The sequence below is a fragment of the Carcharodon carcharias genome, chromosome 17, assembly GCF_017639515.1.
Source record: "Carcharodon carcharias isolate sCarCar2 chromosome 17, sCarCar2.pri, whole genome shotgun sequence".
Lineage (NCBI taxonomy): Eukaryota > Metazoa > Chordata > Chondrichthyes > Lamniformes > Lamnidae > Carcharodon > Carcharodon carcharias.
The window spans coordinates 75,266,298-75,286,420 of NC_054483.1; the positions used below are offsets into that span (position 1 = coordinate 75,266,298).

At 40.4% G+C, this 20,123-nt stretch overlaps 1 protein-coding gene across 1 annotated transcript in view; it reads left to right on the plus strand.

Annotated features, from left to right (window-relative positions):
• Positions 1-20,123, plus strand: part of LOC121289831 (SEC23 interacting protein) — a 126,081-nt gene that overhangs the window by 37,444 nt on the left and 68,514 nt on the right. The window contains exons 11-14 of the mRNA XM_041209718.1: positions 2,335-2,487; positions 3,596-3,691; positions 14,416-14,631; positions 16,664-16,819. Coding sequence (XP_041065652.1) covers positions 2,335-2,487; positions 3,596-3,691; positions 14,416-14,631; positions 16,664-16,819 — 621 coding nt within the window. The remainder of the gene's footprint in view (positions 1-2,334; positions 2,488-3,595; positions 3,692-14,415; positions 14,632-16,663; positions 16,820-20,123) is intronic.

Below are 20,123 nucleotides of genomic sequence, written 5' to 3' on the forward strand. Positions count from 1 at the left end.
GGGGGGGGCACTTCTAGTATGTCTACTTCATATTTCACCTAGTAATTGTGAGAGATTTAGTATTGTTCCGCCACATTGCGCAGAGAGAGAAAGAGTGGGAGCAGTGCTTACAATCAGCCTTGTTCCGGTCAATGGAACTGACGGAGACTGGAATTGCCTTGCCTTTCAGTAGTGTTTTTTATTTTCTCATGCTAATAGTAGAAGTGATGAGCATTGAGTCATGCTGCAGGCCAGGGGTGAGACAACAGAGTGGCCCTGGAAATATTGGGTGCTTTGGTGGTCATCTTCCAAAATTCTATAGACTGTGGAGCAGTTCCTACAGATTGAAGGGTGGCAAATGTAACCCCACTATCTTAAAAAAGAGAGAGAGAAGAAACAGAAAATTACAGACCAGTTAGCCTAACATCAGTAGCGGGGAAAATGCTAGAGTCTATTATAAAAGACGTGGTAACAGAACACTTGGAAAGCATTAACGGGATTAGACTATGGGGGTTTATAAAAGGGAAATCATGCTTAACTAATCTATTAGAGTTTTTTGAGGATGTAACTAGTAGAATAGATAAGGGAGGACCAATGGATGTGGCATATTTGGATTTTGAGAAGGCTTTTGATAAGGTCCCACATTAGAGGCTAGTGGGCAAAATTAAAGCAAAATGGGGGTAATATACTGGCATGGATTGAGAATTGGTTGACAGAGGAAACAGAGTGGGAATAAATGGGTCTTTTTCTAGGTGGCAGATAGTGACTAGTGGCATAGTCAGTGTTTCAGCCCCAGTATTTACGATATATATAAATGACTTGAATGAGAAAACCAAATGAAATATTTCCAAATTTGCTGACGACACAAAACTGGGCGGGGGTTGTGAGGAGGATGCAAGGAGGCTTCAGGGCGATTTAGACAAGCCGTGTGTGGGGGCAAACACATGGCAGACGCAGTGTAATGTGGATAAATGTGAAGTTATATGTTTTGGTGTAAAAAAAACAGAAAGGTAGAGTATTATTTAAATGGTGGTATATTGGGAAATGTGGATGTACAAAGGGTGTCCTTGTACACCAGTCAATTAAAGTAAATAGGCAGGTGCAGCAAGCAACTAGGAAGGTAAATGGTATGTTGGCCTTCATTGCAAGAGGATTTGAGTTCAGAAGTAGGAATGTCTTACTGCAGTTATACAGGGCTTGGTGAGACCACACCTGGAGTATTGCATGCAGTTTTGGTCTCCCAACCTAAGAAAAGATATACTTGCCATAGAGGCAGTGCAGTGAAGGTTCAAATGGGCTGATACCGAGGATGGCAGGACTGTTGTTTGAGGAGAGATTGGCTCGACTGGGCCTGTATTCACTAGTTTAGAAGCGTGAGAGGGAATCTGATTGAAACATATAAAATTCTAACAGGGCTAGACAGACTGGATGCAGGGAGAATGTTTCCCCTGGTTGGGGAGTCTAGAACCAGGGGCTACAGTATCATGCGATGGCCATTTAGGACTGAGATGAGGAAAAATTTCTTCACTCCAAGGTTGATCAACCTGTGGAATTCTCTGCCACCGAAGGCTGTGGAGGCCAGGTCACTGAGTATATGCAAGAAATAAATTGATAAATTTTTGGATATTAGGGGCATCAAGGGGTATGGAGAGAAAGTGGGAATGTGGTGTTGAGATAAAGGATCAGCCGTGATCATATTGAAAGGCAGAGCAGGCTTGAAGGGCCAAATGGCCTATTCCTGCTCCTAGCTTCTATGTTTCTAAGTATTAGTGACATGAGGGATGTGAGGACGATGTTTGTAGGATTCGGGAAATCTTATGGCAAATATGTGCATGTGGAAACTCATGGTAGGGTGTGGGCAGCTTGAGAAATTAACTTTTTCCAAAATACAAGAATATTGTTTGATCTACTACTTCAAAACATAGAACCTTTAGACTATGACTGATATTATCAAATCCTGACTCCCTAGTGGGAAAATGTAATTTTAGTGCCTTTCTGATTAGTACATGTATTTTGTTTACTTATAGGTGGTTTAAGGGAACAATGCTTTTTTTCTTTCTATCTTAACCGACTGAAGTTTCTCTGTCAAATATGTAATGTCGCCTATCTCTGAATGGAAATATTTTTCTGTTATTGGAGTCCAAAAAATAAGTGTGCAAAACAGTTCTCAAAATTCCAAAGATCTCTTGATGATTAGGTGCATTGTGTAACAGACTTAACAAAGAAAGAAAGCATTTCTCCCTTGCTTGTTGTTTTAATTTTATATGTTGAATTTGGAGAGGCAAAGTTTTTCCTTTGATTTAGCTGAAATCAACAGTGTATTTAAATAAGAACTTGTACCTGTTTGCAATTCAGATAGAGAACCAGAATTGCCAAGATCCTGACGATTTTGAGGAATTGAAGAATGAACAAGAGGAATTCCTGACACTGCTGCAAGCATTGGAATCGCTTGGTCTTTCTGAGTACCTCAGCACTCTGGAAAAGGAAGAAATAGACATGGAGTCATTGGTGAGGATCTTTCAGCTTCAATTCAGTGCTCTTAAAAGGGTTATTCATCAGTAATATAGTGCAGTTTTTAATCAGTTTCTTATTTTAGAATAAAAACAAAATACTGCAGTTGCTAGTAATCTGAATTGAAAAACTCATCAGGTCTGGCAGCATCTGTGGAGAGCAAAACAGTTAAAGTTTTGAGTCCTTATGACTCTTCAGAGTCTTCTTCAGAGACTCTTTTAGAACATTCCTTTTTGGAGGGGAGGTGGTTATGTACTATTTATATCATATTTTTGACACCTTGACCTTTGTGGTAATACCTAGAGACTGAATCATTTGCACTATTCCCTTCAAAGAGTTCATTGCTGTTTTCAGTGAATAAATTATATGCAAGATTGGCCAGACCTTCATTCTCCTGATTGTCGGAGACCAGATGTACGACCCAAGAAGCATTCCGTGAGAATTGCCTGGGAACATCCAATTGGGACCCCTGGGACCCACCGTGAAAGTCTCTGACTTTGAGCTGGAGTTGGAGATTTCAGATAGTTCTGTTACCCAGGCAATGATAGGCTGTCTGAAACCTTATCTGATTCCTGGATAACTACACAACTGAACCCCCAAATACTCATACTGACCCCCGACTACAACCCGACCTGACTGGACTACCCCCACCAGCACCCCTCATGCTCTTCCAACCATCCGACAACTGCCAACACCCCCGGCCCCCCCCCCCCCCCCAAACGACGACCACCACCCTCCAACCATCCTACCAACACTATAACACTGCGATGGCGTCCTTCGAGGGACATTGCGCTCTGCATTTCTGGAGAAGCCGGGCTCTAATGACCCAGCAAGAAATGCAGAACATGTCGAGGTGTGGAAATGTTCGAGTGGAACGGCTCCAACGGCTGCTTTGTGGAAGATCCGAACCATTTTTCTTAACCCTACCTCATCTCACTTTAGTTTTGCATTTTATACTATTCTCTACTGAAGGAAATTAAGTCTGACCTGTATCAGTGCTGTGTGGCAGATGAAACAGCTTCTGGAAATGAAAGAAAGGTTAATGTTTTGAATGGCACACTTCTTTAGCTCTGGACTTGACGCATTTTTTTTTGCTCATTGTTAGCTCATGTGTACTGTAGATGACTTGAAGGAAATGGGGATCCCTCTTGGACCAAGAAAGAAAATTGCCAACTTTGTGAAGGAGAAAGTAAACGCACAGGTATGATTATCCCTGAAAGGCACCTCACATGCTGGCTGCTCTATCTATCAGCGATTAAATTAAATATAATTCCTGTGAACGTGGTTATGTCTGGCTGTATAAGAAGGAGTCAACACCTAGTAGTAATAACATTTTATGACGCATTTCTCACTACTTTCTTTACTCAAATTATTTGTGCGATTAGAATACAATGATAACTTAATTAAGCTACCTGAGTTACCAGATATTTTGGGCTTTGCAAAGAATTATGAATAAATATTTTCATTGCAGCATCTGTTTCCACATAGTACTGATTTGCCATAATCATCTTGTTCAAGTATTAGATCAGCTAAAACTCGTGTAAGTGTTGCATTCCTCTCAATACCTTTCACCTTAAGAAAGACAAAAATTATCTCACCAAATGATGCATTTTACAAAGAGCAGTTTCTATGTCTTAAAATTCCCATTTCTTGATACAATGCAATATTTATATGCTGGAATTCTATATATGATGAAATTACAAGATGAAGGGAATTGAAGGCCTACTGAGAGACAAATCATTCTTCACATTGGAATTCTTAAGTTTGCTTACTGAAAATGCAAACATTTTCTTGTCACGCTAATTCTTACTGAAGGTATTCTAACATGTTATAAGTTTTGAAAGTTATCTAATGTCAAATGGCTCTCTGGACTGTTTCATGATTAAATAGAACCATACAACATGGAAGGAGGCCATTTGTCCATTTTTTTCTATTTCAGCTGTTTGGTAGAGCTATCCAATTAATCCCACTCCTCTGCTTTCTTCCTATAGTTCTAAGTTTGTTTCCCCAAGTATTTATCCAATTTTTCTTTTGAATGTTATTGAATTTGTTTCCACTATCCTTTTGAGCATTGATTCAAAATTTGTTGATACCAGATATGTCAATTTTGCTTTTAAAGTAATTGTTGATAAAAGATTATTGTTACAAGTCTAATCTATTCATGGATTTTTCTTGACACAATTGATTGACAACAAATTGACACACTGGTTAATTTTGAATGGTGCTGTACAGTAAAATAGAGTGAGTGCAATTTTTCAATTTGTAATGCAATGCTTCAATTTGTAAAATTCTGTTTTAATTACAAAATGGATTTTTCTGTTTTGTTGAAAGCAGTTGGGCAAGGATAATTTTTCAAGTGCACTGTTGTGTGCATACTGGGGTAGACTTTCAACTTGGCTGGGCATAACATTGACACTGCAGTTCAACCATCCATTCTAGAAACTATCCACATTTCCATTGAAATCAGTTAACCTCGTACTCCCCAGAATGGAGGGGGGGATGGGATTTGTGGGGTTAAGTGGATGACATCATCCTAATCTTGCCAGAAAGTGGTTGGGTCTGCTAAGTTTGAATAGCATACACTGTTTAGCTTCCTGTGTCACTGGCTAGGCCTGCATTTATTACCCATCCCTAGTTGCCCTTGTTCAGTGGGCATTTTAAGAATCAATCACATTGCTGTGGGTCTGAGTCACATGTAGGCCAGATCAGGTATGGACGGCAGATTTCCTTCCCTAAAAGACATTAGTGAACCAGATGGATTTTTACAACAATTGACAGTGGTTTCATGGTCATCATTAGACTTTTAATTCCAGATTGTTATTGGATTCAAATTCCACCATCTGCTATGGCGGGATTCGAGCCTGGAGTGTTCATCAGAGCATTACCCTGGGTCTCTGGATTACTAGTCCAGCTACAATACCATTATGCTATCGCCTCCCCAGTACCTCCGTTGATGGCTATGCTTTCAGCTGCACAACCTTAATTCCCTCCCCACCACCTCCTTTAAGATACTACTTAAACCTACCTATTTGACCAATATCTCTGTATCTCAACATCAAATTTTGCTTGATAATGCTCCTGTGAAGCAGCTTGGGCCATTTTGCCATGTTAAAAGGTGCTACATAAATGCAAATTGTTGATTAATAAAATGGCAGAGCAAACTCAATTGGCTAAATAGCCTACTTCTAATCCATTTTTTCTTAATATACATACTTTGCTAATCTAGGGTGTCAGAGTTCTGAAACAGCCCTGTGCCAAGCCAGGCTTTTTTTTAAAATAGAAAATTGCATATAAAAGAAAAAACATCAAGGGCACAACAGGTGATATCTGGTTGCCAAACATACACCCTGCCTGAGTTTCCTTTTCATTAAAGTCAAATTATAATGGTTGATTGGATGTTGCCCGATCAATGCTGCATGACTGAGAACTTATGAAACCATACCAGCATTGCATTCGCAGATCCAAATCATTATAACTTCACACGAATGGAGTTAATGATTCTACAAGTATAGCAAATATGTTTACCCAATTCCCACCGTTTAGTAGAACAAGCTTGCCTATAAGCCATTAGAGGAACATTATGATTAGTTGTTGGGGACTTGCTATGGAATTATGATGAGTGGTTGGGAACTTGCTGAGGAATTCTAGTGCATTAATCAAGAGACCCCTCTATCATCTTAGCAAGAAACTTAAAACTGACTTCAAATAATTTTATCATGCTAGACAATATGTTTCAGATTTTAACAAAATATCCAGAAGATAGCCATAGACATTTTTTTAACTGTCTTCATGTTTTGAAGTGAAACTCATGGCCAATTTTTAGGTTTAGAATTGTATGCCTATAGACAGATCCTGTGAACAAACCTAATGATTTCATTTTCTGCAGTGTATGATTTCACAAATTGAAACAGTTTGATTAGAGTGCTGATTTTCCCTGTAATGTTCAAGAGTTGCTCTGCTAGGCAGCTATTATATATTTTTTTATTCATTCATGGGATGTGGGCAACACTGGCTAGGCCAGCGTTTATTGTATTTTCTGTTCTGAGGTTTTAAAATTCTGTACCTTGCGTTTTGTAAGATTGGACAAATTTTCAGCAATATGTAAAGTTTGCTTGGCCTGTTTCCCAGAAGTTTATATAAACTGCATAATTTATGTATGATTTTGCTATAAAAAGAGACATGATGTCGAAGCTTTTCATCTTGGACTCATTAGAAAGGCACATGATTATTGTTACGTACAGCAGGTTTGTTATTTCCCAGGTGAATCTACAACTGTAGTGGCTTTTTGGAATAAGACCAATTCAGTCGTTTAACAATCCATTAACTTGTCCACTTTTTTAATGATTTGACAGAAATATATTTTTTTAAAAACCTGAAGGTTTGTAGGCTTTGTACAATGTGTGTGCGCATGCTATGGTTGGTGTAAAATGATTGTTCTTAAGAGATCAGTGCTTTATTTAGTTTACAACTTTGTTTAAAAGAAAAAGTAGAATTTTCTCTGGTCCTTTCAAAGCAAAATTGGCTGGGCTTTAAGTTGCACAATTTCTGGAATCTACCTACTTTGTCTTTAAAATGTTTTGTTCATTTGTTTTGTTAAGCATATTTTAAAACATAAAGTGGGAGTATTGTTTTGTGAATAGATGAGTGGAGTGTGTGCATGTTTTATTGCTTGCTTGAATGAAATAAATGTTACTGTTAAAAAGCAGCAACATGAAGGAAACAGTCCAGTTGAAGGTATCTGTTAAACTGCAATGTGTGTATGCATGTGTTTGTCATTAGAAACAGCAACAGAAGTAAATCATACAGCCCCTTGAGCCTGCTATGCCATTCAATCGGATCATGGCATTTTTAACCTCTGCTCCACTTTCTCACCTGATCCCCATATCTCTTCATTCCCTAAGAGTCCAAAAATATATCTTTCCGAACCTCAAATATACTCACGTTTGAGCATCCATAGTCCTCCGAGCTAGATAATTCCAAAGATTCACAAACCTCCTGAGTGAAGAAGTTTCTCCTCACATCTGTCTGAAATGACTGACCTTTTAACCTGAGACTATGCTGCCTAGTTCTAGAGGTTCAGCTGGGATCTCTCCGCAGCTCCTCTGTCAAGCCTTCTCAGAATTTTGTTTCAATTAGATCACCTTTCATTCTTTTTGCCGTCAGATGATTCAGGTCCATTCTCCTCGGTTTCTCCTCATAGGCAGCCTTCTCATCCCAGGAATTAATCTAGTGACTTTTTGTTGCACTGCCTCTAAGACAAGTAAATTCTCCCCTAGGTATGGAGGACAAAACTGTCCAGAGAGCTCCAGGTATGGTCTCTCCAAAACCCTGTACCATTGCAGAAAGACTTTCTTAACCTTGTACTTCATTCCCCTTGCAGTAAGCCAAAATATTATTTGCCTTCCTTTTTATTATTCTTTCACGGGATGTGGACATTGCTGGCTAGGCCAGCATTTGTTGCCCATCTCTAATTGCCCTTGAGAAAGTGGTGTTGAGTTGCCTTCTTGAACCGCTGCAGTCTATGTGGTATAGGTACATACACAGTGCTGTTATGGAGCGAACATTCTGAGGCAGCAACAGCAAAGGAGTGGCAATATAGTTCCAAGTCAGTTTGGTGTGTGGCTTGAAGGGAAAGTTGCAGGTGGTGGCATTTCCAGGCATCTGCTGCCCTTTTCCTCCTAGATGGTAGATGTTGTGGGTTTGGAAGGTCTGTTGAAGGAGCCTTGGTAAGTTGCTGCTGTGCCTCTTGTACACACTGCTGCCACTGTGCGTCAGTGATGGAGGGAGTGAACGTTGAAAGTGTTGGATGAGGGTATCAATCAAGCTTGTCCTGGATGATATTAAGCAGCTTGTGTTGTTGGAGCTGCACACATGCAAGTGGAGAGTATTCCATCATACTTCTTACTTATGCCTTGTAGATGGTGGGCAGGCTTTGGGGAGTCAGGAGGTGAGTTACTTGCCTCAGAATTCCCAGCTTTTGACCTGCTCCTGTAGCCACAGTATTTATAAGGCTGGGCCAGTTCAGTTTCTGGTCATTGGTAACCTCCAGGATGTTGATGGTGGATTCAGAAATGGGGAGGTGGTTAGATTCTCCTTTGGAGATGGGCATTGCCTGGCACTTGTGTGATACAAATGTTACTTGCCACTTATAGCCCAAACCTGAATGTTGTCCAGGCCTTTCTGCATATGGACACTGGCTGCTTCGGTATCTGAGAAGTTGTGAATGGTGCTGAACATTGTGCAAATATCCCCACTTCTGACCTTGTGATGGAGGGACTTCATTGATGAAGCATCTGAAGATGGTTGGGCCGAGGACCTTATCCTGAGGATCTCCTGCAGCAATGTCCTGGGACTAAGATAATTGACCTTCAGCAACTGCAGCCATCTTCCTCTGTGCTAGGTATGACAACTCCAAGCAGTGGAGAGTTTTCCCCAATTCCAAATGACTTCAATTTTCCTTGATGATGCACTCGGTCAAAGGCTGCCTTGGTATCGAGGACAGTCAATCTCACCTCACCTTTTTGAGTTCAGTTTTTTTTTTCTCCATGTTTGACTGTAATGATTCAAGAGCTGAGTGGCCCTGGCAGAACCCAAACTGAGTGTCAGTGAGTAGGTTATTGCTGTGTAAGTGTTGCATGAAAGCACTGTCGACGATATCTTCCATCACTTCGCTGATGCTAGACAACAGACTGATGGGGCAGTAATTGGACAAGTTGGATTTGTCCTGCTTTTCGTGAACAGGGCATACTGGGAATCTTCTACATTGCAGATACCAGTGTTGTAGCTGTAGTGGAACTGCTTGGCTAGGAGCTCTGGAGCACAAGCTTTCAGTACTACTGCCAGAATGTTGTCAGGGCCCAGTGCCTTCAGCATTTCTTGATATCACATGGAATGAATCAAATTTGTTTTCAACTGGCATCTGTGACGCTAGGGACCTCGGGTGGAGGCCAAGATGGATCATCCACTCGGCACTTCTGGCTGTATTTGAGGGGCATAGATAGGTTAGGCAGGAAGGAATTTTTCCCCTGCGTGGAGGGATCAATAACCAGGGGGCTTGGATTTATGGTAAGGGGCAGGAAGTTTAGAGGGGATGTGAGGAAGAATTTTTTGACCCAGAGGGTGGTGGGAATCTGGAACTCTCTGCCTGAAAGGGTGGTAGAGAGAGAAACCCTCATAACGTTTAAGAAGTATTTGGATGTGCACTTGCGATGCCATGGCATACAAGGCTATGGGCCTAGCACTGGAAAATGGGATTAGAATAGTTAGGCATTTGTTTGACCGGCACAGACTCAATGGGCCGAAGGGCCTTTTTCTGTGCTGTAGACCTCTATGACTATCTTTGCAGCCACCTCTTCTAGACCCCTAGGTTCTAGACAGTCAGGTTCAGGGGATTTCTTGGCTTTTAATCCCTTAATTTATCCAGTACTTTGTCTTTACTTATAATTACTATTAAGTTCTTTATTCTCATTAGACCCTTAGTTCCTCACTATTACTGGTATCTTTTCGCCTTCTATCTTGAAACCAAGTTCAATATATTTATTTAATGTCTCTGCTATTTCCTTATTCACTAGTTATAATTTCCCCTGCATCAGCCCCTGAGGAACCTACATTTACTTTTGCCACTTTTTTACATTTCCCTAGAAGCTCCTACAATTTGCTTTTGTATTTCTAGCCAGATTAGTTTAATTATATTTTCTCCCTTTTTATTAATTTTAGATCATATTTTTGCTGGTTTCTAACTTTCTCCTAATCCTTAGGCTTACTACTCTTATTGGTAACCCTATAAGTTCTTTTTTGTTTTAACCTCTTTAGTTAGCCAAGGATGGATCACTTTTCCCATTACAGTAAAACTACTCTAAATCTGCCTTGCATTGCTTGTTTAAAGGATATATTGTGTTTAGGTAATCAATTTAATTCCCTAGATACATTCATTTGAAATATCCTTGGTGCTTAGAAACTAGTTAAAATTGCTGCTTTATTGGCAAAAATTCTTGGTCTCCATGTTATCTGTTTCATTGTGCAATTAGCAGATAAAACCAACAGGCAATTTTCTATGCTTTGATTTGCAGCTGAATTAATCAGAATTTAATTTAATCGTGCTATTTCTATGTCATTGTCTTTGTTGGAAATGAGCAAAGTCCCAAGTAGCTTTTGCACTTTCCTATCACTTATGCTGTTGTATACCATCACCTTGATGGATTTACTTATAAACGTGACACTTAGCTGGTGGTATAACAATTGTCGTGCTTGAGGATGTGTCCTCAATCAGCTGCTGCCAGCTAGCTTTAATTGTTTTAATTTCTTGAGCTGGATGCTGAATTATTCTGTCTGCAGTAACATTTTTACGGCAAACACTTAACGCTAAAAAATATTGAGTTAAGGACGTCTTTACCTTTTAAATCACTGGAGACCTGTGGAAAATATTGTTTGCTGAAAAAAGATTTAATTGGAAGTAGATATATCTTGCTACATGCCCCACTCCCCAAATATAACTAGTGAATAAGGAAATGGGAAGACAGTGGTGTAGTGATAATGTTATTGGGCTAATAATCCAGAAGGCCCAGGCCAATACTCTGGGGACATGGGTTCAAAACCCAGCACAGCAGCTGGTGGAATTTAAATTCACTTTATAAAAATCTGGAATTAAAAGCTAGTCTCAGTAATAGTGACCATGAAAGTATTGTTGATTGTCATAATATCACTAATGTCCTTTAGGGAAGGAAATCTGCCTTCCTTACCCAGTCTGCCCTGCATGTATCTCCAGACCCACAGCAATATGGCTGACTCTTAAATACCCTCTGAGATGGCCTAGCAAATCATTAGTTGTATTGAACTGCTACAAAGTCTAAAAAAGGAATGAGAGAGCGACGTAGGCAATGGCAAAGCTAGCCCTGACGATCCTACAAAGTCCTCCTTATTAACATCTGCAGGTTTGTGCCAAAATTGGCACACAGCTGTCCCACAGAATCATCAAGCAACAGCCTGACATTGTCAAACCCATGAAATCATACCTTACAGGCAATGCTGAAGGCATCACCATTCCTGGGTATGTCCTGTCCCACTGGCAGGACAGATTCACCAGAGGTGGCAGCACCGTGTTATACATTTGGGAGGGAACTGCTCTTGGAGTCCTCAACATTGACTCTAGTCTCCATGAAATTTCAAGGCATCGGATGAAACATGGACAAGGAAGCTGCCTGTTGATTAGCATCTATCGCCCTGCCCCCCTCCCCCCTCAGCTGATGAATCCATTCTCCTCCATGTTGACCACCACTTGGAGGAAGCACTGAGGGTGGCCAGGGCACATAATGTACTTATGGGTGGAGGACTTCAATGTCCCTCACAGAGTGGCTCAGTAGCACCACTACTGGCCAAGTCCGAAAGGACATGACTGCTAGACTGGGCCTGCAGCAAGAAACCAACAAGAGGGGAAAAACATACTTGTCCTCACCAATCTACCATTCGCAGGTGAATCTGTCCATGACAGTATTCGTAGGAATGACCATAGCAAGGTCCTTGTGGAGACCAAGTCCTTTCTTCACATTGAGGTTACCCTCCACTATGTCATGTGACACTACCATGCTAAATGAGATAGATTGCAAACAGATCTAGCAACTTGATACTGGGCACCCATGAGACACTGTGGGCCATCAGCAGCAGAATTCTATTCAACCACATCTGTAACCTCATGGCCCAGCAGTTCTCCACTCTTAACATTATCATTAAGTCAGGGATCAACTTTGGTTCAATGAAGAGTGCAGGAGGACATGCCAGGTGCAGCACCAGGCAGACCTAAAAATGAAATGTCAACCTGGTGAAGCTACAGCTAAGCTATTCCACAGCCAACAGATCAGATCTAAGCTCTGCAGTTCTGCCACATCCAGTCATGATGGTGGTGAACAGGTAAACAATTAACTGGAGGAGGCTCCATGCATATCCCCATCCTCAATGATGGACGAGCCTAGCACATCAGTGCAAATGAGAAGACTAAAGCATTTGCAACAATTGTCAGGCAGAAGTGCAGATTGGATGATCCATCTCGGCCTTTTCCTGAGGTCTCCAACATTACAGATACCAATCTTCAGCCAATTTTATTCACTTCACGTGATATCAAGAAATGGCTGAAGGCACTGAATACTGGACCCTGACAACATTCCAGCAATACTACTGAAGACTTGTGCTCCAGAACTAGCCACGCCTCTAGCCAATCTGTTCCAGTAGAGCTATAGCACTGGCATCTACCCGACGATGTGGAAAATTGTCCAGGTTTGTCCTGTCCACAAAAGGTGGGATAAATCCAACCTAGCCAACCTCATCAGTCTATTCTTGCTCATGAACAAAGTGATGGAAAAGATTGTCGACAGTGCTATCAAGCAGCACTTACTCAGCAATAACCTGCTCACTGACACTCATTTTGGGTTCTACCAGGGCCACTCAGCTCCTGACCTCATTGCAATTTGGTCCAAACATAGCCAAATGAGCTGAACTCGTGAAGTGAGAATGATTGCCCTTGGTACCAGGGCAGCATCTGATCAAATGTGGCAGCAAGGAGCCCTAGCAAAACTGGAGTCAGTGGGTATCGGGGGAAAACTCTACTGGTTGGAGTCATACCTAGCATAAAGGAAGATGGTTGTGATTGTTGGAGGCCAATCATCTCAGTATCTGGACGTCATTGCAGGAGTTCCTCAGGGTAGCGTCCTAGGCCCAACCATCTTCAGTTGCTTCATTAATGACCTTCCCTCCATCATAAGGTCAGAAGTTGGGATGTTTACTGATGATTGCACAATGTTGGGATGTTTACTGATGATTGCATAATGTTCAGCACCATTTGTGAATCTAAGTAGTGAAGCAGCCCAATCCATATGCAGCAAGATCCGGACAGCATTCAGTCTTGATTAAGTGCCAAGTAACATTCATGCAACACAAGTGCCAGGAAATGACCATCTTCAATAAGAAAGAATCGAACCATCTCCCCTTGACATTCAGTGGCAATACCATTGCTGAATTCCCCATTATCAACATCCTGGGATTTTCCATTGACCAGAAACTGAACTGGAGCAGCCATATAAATACTATGGCTATAAAAATAGATCGGAGCTGGAAATTCTGCGGCAAGTAACTCATTTCATGATTCCCTAAATCCTGTCCATCATCTACAAGGTACAAATCAGGAGTGTGATGGAATATTCTCTGCCTGCCTGGTTGAGCACCGCTTGAAGTAGCGTGACACCAGCCAGGACAAAGCAGCCCCCTTGATTGGCACACCATCCACTACCTTAAACATTCACTCCCTCCACAACAATGCACAGTAGTAGCTATATGTACCATCTACAAGGTGCATTGCAGCAACTCACCGTGGCTTCTTCGACAGCACCTTCCAAACCTGCGACATCTACCAGCCAGAAGGGCAAAGGCAGCAGATGCATGGGAACATCACCACCTGCAATTTCCCATCCAAGCCACACACTATCCTGACTTGGAACTATATCACCATTCCTTTATTGTCACTGGATCACAATCCTGGAACTCCCTTCCTAATAACATTGTGGGTTTACCTACATCACATGGAGTGCAATAGTTCAAGAAGGTGGCTCACCACCATCACCTCAAGGTCAATTAGGGATGGGCAACAAATGCTGGCCTAGCCAGCAATGTTCACATCATGTGAAAGAGAAAGGGAAACTGAACAGCACGGTTTTGCCATGGGTTAGAAAGTGTTCTTGCTAGCCTTGTTGGTTGAGATTTTAACTTATTTTTTGAGTTCTCTATATTATTGGTGAATCTGTTTGAGATTTTTTTTTCAGTTTGTTGTGAGCATTTTTCAAACGGTAGTTAATTTCTGGCTGATGGAATCACTCTAGAAGTAGGCAATTGATAGTTTGTGATAAATAACATGAAATGGAATGATTTTCTTCCCTATTGCAGGCAAAGGAGAAAGCTGCAGCAGAAAAGAAAGCAGTATTGGAGGCTCTGAAGAAAGCTCAGCAAGAAGAAATACAAAAAACCAAGGGTGAAGCTGTTCAAGTGGAATCAATAGCTGCAGAAAAGCAGGGAGTGCTGAAGAAGATGCTGTCTTACGCTGGCACTAGTGTTTCATCTGTCTCAGTGCTATATGACCAGTTTGAAGCTGGTGCTGGCCAGGTAAAGGTCACTTTGAAGTTTGGATTTGGTTGTTGGATATTTTTATGCTCAGTAACTGCCTCAAATGAGAGAGAGAGAGACATTATGTAGTAGTCAGTGAGAGTAGGCACTGCTTTGAGTTGGGTTGATAGCCATCACTGCCTTAACTAAAGATGATCCCATATACCTCATGTGGTAGCAAGTCCATACTCTAACAACTCTCTGGTAAAGAGCTTCTTCTGATTTACTTACTGACTTTATTAGTAATTATCTTAAATTTATGACGCCTAGTTTTGGACTCCTCTCACAATTGGAAGCACCTTCCCTACGTCAACTCTATCAAAACTTATTTTATCTTAAAAGATCTGTATTGGGTCACCCCTCCACCTTCTCTCTATCTAAGAAAAGAGCCCCAGCATGTTCAATCTGTTCTGAGAGCTTTAACCGCTGATCTCTGCTACCATCCTTGTGTTTGTACCTTTTCTAGTGCTTCTAAATTATTTCTGTAATATGGACACCAGAACTGTGTAGAGTACTTAAGTAAGGTGTAACCAAGGGTTTATATAAATTTAACACAGCGCCTCTGTTTTTAAATTCTATTCCTTTGGAAATGAACCCCAACGCTTTGGGTGATCCCTTTACTCCTTTGAACAATTTTAGACTTATTTCACGAGGAGTATGTGGTCTTTTTGTTTCTCCTATCAAAGTATGCATTTCACACTTGGCTATATTGAAATGAATTTCTCATTTACATACCTAGTCTGTAAGTTTATTTTATATTTAAAAAATGACACTTTGCCGGGTTAAGATATTGGTGTAAGTGACCTATCTTCAGCTCACCAGAAGTGTGAAGTGATGCAGTTTGTTAGGAAGAGCAAGGAGAGGCAATATTAAATAAAAGAATGCTAAAGAGCACATGGTTGAAAGTGGCAGAGCAAGTTGAGAAGGCATACGGGATCCTAAGCTTTGTAAACAGAGACATAGAGTACAAAAGCAAGGAAGTTATGGTGAACCTTTAGAAAACACTAGTTCAGCCTCAACTGGAGTATTGTGTTCAATTCTGGACATCGCACTTTAGGAAGGAAATGAAAGCATTGAAGAGAGTGCAGAAAAGATTCAGGAGAACGGTTCTAGGAATGAGGAACTTCAATTATATGAATAGATTGGAGAAACTGGGGTTGATCTCCTTCAAGAAGAGAAGGTTGCAAGGAGATTTGATGGAGGTGTTCAAAATCATGACAGAGTGGATAAGGAAAATCTATTTCCACTGGTGGAAGAGTCAAGAATCAAAGGAGACAGATTTAAGATCAATGGCAAAAGAACTAATGATGATAAGGAAAAACTTTCTTATGCAGCGTGTGTTTAGGACCTGGAATTCATTGCCCAAAAGTTTGGTGGAGGCAGATTCAATCATGGCTTTCTAAAGGGAATTGAATAATGATCTGAAGAGAAAAAAAATTGGGGTTACAGGGAAAAGGCAGGAGAGTGGAACTAGCTGAGTAGCTCTTACAGAGAGTTGACATAGCACAGCGGGTTGATCGCCTCCTGAGCTGTTATGATTCTGAGAAATTCATTAGCAATTTATTTACCCAAAGAGTGTTGAGAATGTGGAACTCGCTGTACCAGTGGTTGAGAAGTAGTTGAGACATGTAAGGGGAAGTATGATAACGACATGAGGGAGAAAGGAATAGAATGATATTCTCATAAGGCTCAATGAAGTAGGGACGAAGGAGCCTCATGTGAGGCATAAACACTAGCACAGACCAGTTCGGCCATAAATTCAGTATCAGAGATAGGAAGTGATTTTTTTTAAATACCTACTTTTTGGTGTTACAGCTGTTTTCACCAACTGTGATAAAGCCAAAGCTTGCATTACTGATGATATTACTGTTCAGATTTCATGCTGGCTCACTATAAGTAATTCTTAAATCTAGTGCATCATGGGTTTGACTATTACATGTAACACATGATGAAGCAGATTTCATATTGTGTGAACAGAATGGTTCATTTGTTTTTAATTTGATTTACATTTGTGCTCTGTATTTTTTGCCAGGTGTCTGTGGCTTATCAAGCACTTGACTTTGAACCAGATAACTTCTTTGCCTTGGGTTCTCCTATTGGTATGTTTCTCACAGTGCGTGGGCTGGAGAAGATTGATGAAAATTACCGGCTACCAACCTGCAAGAGATTTTTCAATATTTATCATCCAGTAAGTCTAACTTATTCTGAGATGGGTTTTAAGTGCCAGTTTGTGACTTGCATTTATTTGATTTTTGAAGACAGATTGTAGTGTAAGCTCTGCTATTTGATTACATTGTATTATTAATATTCTACATCCTTCACATTTTTAAAATAGTGTTGGATTGACTGTATTTTGAGAGAGCCCTAATGTTTATTGCAATGTTCAGTCGAACATTATTTGTTTCTTCAACTCACCTAGACTCTGCTTTCTTATGCTATTTACTGGTATAATTTAGGTTATTCTTAAGGCCAGCATCTTGATGAATCTTCAGTGGTGTGTGGACGGGACAGGCAAATAAATTTTTATTGCTTAGTTGTTTCATTGCAAAAGACTTAGTATTGATGTCTGAAAAATACTAGAACAAAAATCTAGACCACAGATAGTTGCAATTGCATGTAACATACATCCTATGTAAAGATATTTTATTTATAGAAATCCACATGTGTTTGTTTTTCTTCATTCTCGCCAGTATTTTCATTAGAATTTTTCCCCATATATTTTGTACGGTATATCTTGTCAGAAGGGTGGAACTGATATCCTGGAAAAAGATCTGAGTTTGGAAGGTTTTGAAATGTTTTTATCTCTCTATGCAGTTCATTTGGAAAATCATATTTTTGTTTTCAAAAAGTAGCTCTATACAACCATTATACTGTGCAGTGAGAATTTATAAAATTAGTTTTCACAATTAGCTTCCTGGACAACATTGACTTTCTAATAATGAATATTAATTTTGTGAGCCCAACTCCAACGTTTCATTTGTGACAAATGGCCATGGAATGGAATACCTGGTTAGCTTGGTAAGGTATTGATGATTCAGCTCTTAATTGTCAGGAAGACAAATTGGGAGGGGGGAAATTGGCTGTACACATTAAATTAGATTTGCAGTGAGTGAATTTTATTCATCTTTTTCGTGTCACCTTTTTGTTGTCTTGTGCATAGAAGTTTCTAGGTGACCCTGTAAAAGAGGATTAGATTCCCAAGTCAGAGATTCTGTGGTTGGGATCTTAGACTGATATTCAAACTTCTTTGCTCTTAAGTAATTTAATTCTTGGCTAAGCTGTACGATATTCTCAGCTATGGAGAGATCTGCAGCCAAAGAGAAATCCATAAATTTAAGCATCCAACTTCCTAACAGAAGGTAGACTTGTTTTTATTAGCAACTATCATAAGTGTGGTGAGCATTTTAATTCGCTTGGCAGTCATGTGTGACAACATCATCTGTTCAAGAAAGATTTAGCCACCACCTTGAAAAGTCCCAGTGTAGGAATTTAGATTGATCGGTATAAGATATGCGCTGCATAAAATCAACTGTTGTTGTTTACAGAACAAGTGAAAATCTGTAACTTGGATAGTGAATCCAAATTAAAATTTAAACTTTGGTTCTGCATTGTGCTGCAAAATGTACCTGCTGTGCTCTACATTGTTTTTTAAGAGTCAGATTTTAAAAAAAGAAAGGACTGAACATGGGTCTTGTCATAATGTGGGTAGCTGTGAAATAATTACTTCTTGGGGTGAGAGCTCATGAGTATTTTAAAGATAAAAGTAGTTTAAAAACAACTGCATAAGGAGTCTTTTTCTTTTGCTCCTAAAGCTTGAGTATTGATTTGTGTTTCAAATATAGGAATGGAAATGACCAAGAATGCCTAAAGCAATTAATTTTAATCCCACTTTTTTCCATGTACCATTGTCAACGACTTCTTAATTATTTTTAAATTACATTTTGAGTTTTAAAAATTCAGGCATCTTAATATGACAATCCTTTGCAGTATGAAGGATGTAGAGTATCAGAGTATGATAGCAGAGTAGTCATGTTACTGAATTTATAATCCAGAGGCCTGGAATATTAATCTGGAGGTGTGCCTTCAAATCCCACCGTGACAATTGGGGAATTTAAATTCTGTTAATTCAATAAATCTGGAATAAAACTTAGTGATGGTTACCGTGGAACTGCTGGATTGCTGTAATAACCCAACTGGTTCTCGAAGGAAACCTCCTACCCTTGCCCAGCCTGGACTTTGTGACTCCAGACCCAAAAGAATTATGTTTGACTCTTAACTGCTCTCTCAAATGGCCTAGCAAGCCACTCAAATGTATTCAAGAAGGCAGCTTCCAAAAACCTTCTCAAGGATAATTAAGGATGGGCAATAAATGCTGGCCTTGCAAGCTTGTGAAAGGGATAGGCTCAATGGGTCAAGCAGTCTTTTCCTTTGTCATTTTCTATGTTTGCATTACAGCAATGACTATACTTCAAAAGTACTTCGTTGGCTGTGGAATTCCAATGCTTTGGAATGTCCTGAGGTTGTGAAAGGTGCTATATAAGCGCAAGTGTTTTTTTATATGTGTATATTATTGCGAATATCCAGTGCATCGTTCATGTTAATAGTTTAGAGGTAACTTTTAGCTCTGACAAAATTAAAGTTTAACTGTAGAAAATGGCATAAATGGAACTAAAGATGCTTGGAGTCCATTACAATTAAAATGTTGAGTCGATGTTAACTTAAGGGGTTAACAGTTAGAAAGATAAGATCCTAAAACAGCAAGTGGGCTTACTGAACTGGAGAGATGACATCTAAACTGCTTGCAAGGAAGTGCATTCTGGAGAGATGTTTTGTTTGGGAGTTACTGAATTAGTTCAAAAACATTCATTGAACCCTGAAAGGCTGTGTTGACGTGGATATGAGTGGAGCTTTGCTGGGCGAGAGGGTTAGTTGCAGTTTGGACCTAATGTGGTTTGCAGCTCACAGAGAAGCCCTGGGAGCTGTTTGCAGGCTTCAGGCAGTTAAGGCTCAGAAGCCCTGGGGTGCTGAGAAGGTGGCAAAGGTCAGTGGTTCATGCCAGGCAGTTAGGGCTCCAAGAAACCCTGGGAGCTCAGTGCAGCCGGGAGACTGGAGTTTGGAGAAACCCAGGGGCAGTACCAGCTTGGTGAAGCTAGCGGTCTGTGAAAGAGTTGGAATTGTGCAGGTAATTGGAGTGCAACTTTGTGAATCCTGTGGAATGCAGCCACAGGAATAGAGATTCAACCATCAGGAGGTGAGCAGTTGTTGACGCAATCCAAGTCGGAGCAGCTTTGGAGGGAATTCAGAAACTAGATCTTCGAAAGTGAAGAGTTGAAATCCCTGATGAGGGAGACAAAGTTAATGAGATTCTGTGACTCTCAGTGGTCACTGACATCTGGCTGGGCTGTTGAGGAATCCATGGGACCTGTCTTGATTGCATCTGCCATTTAATGTTCAGCGTAGTGTATTTGACCACAGTTTACCTGTTAATTCAT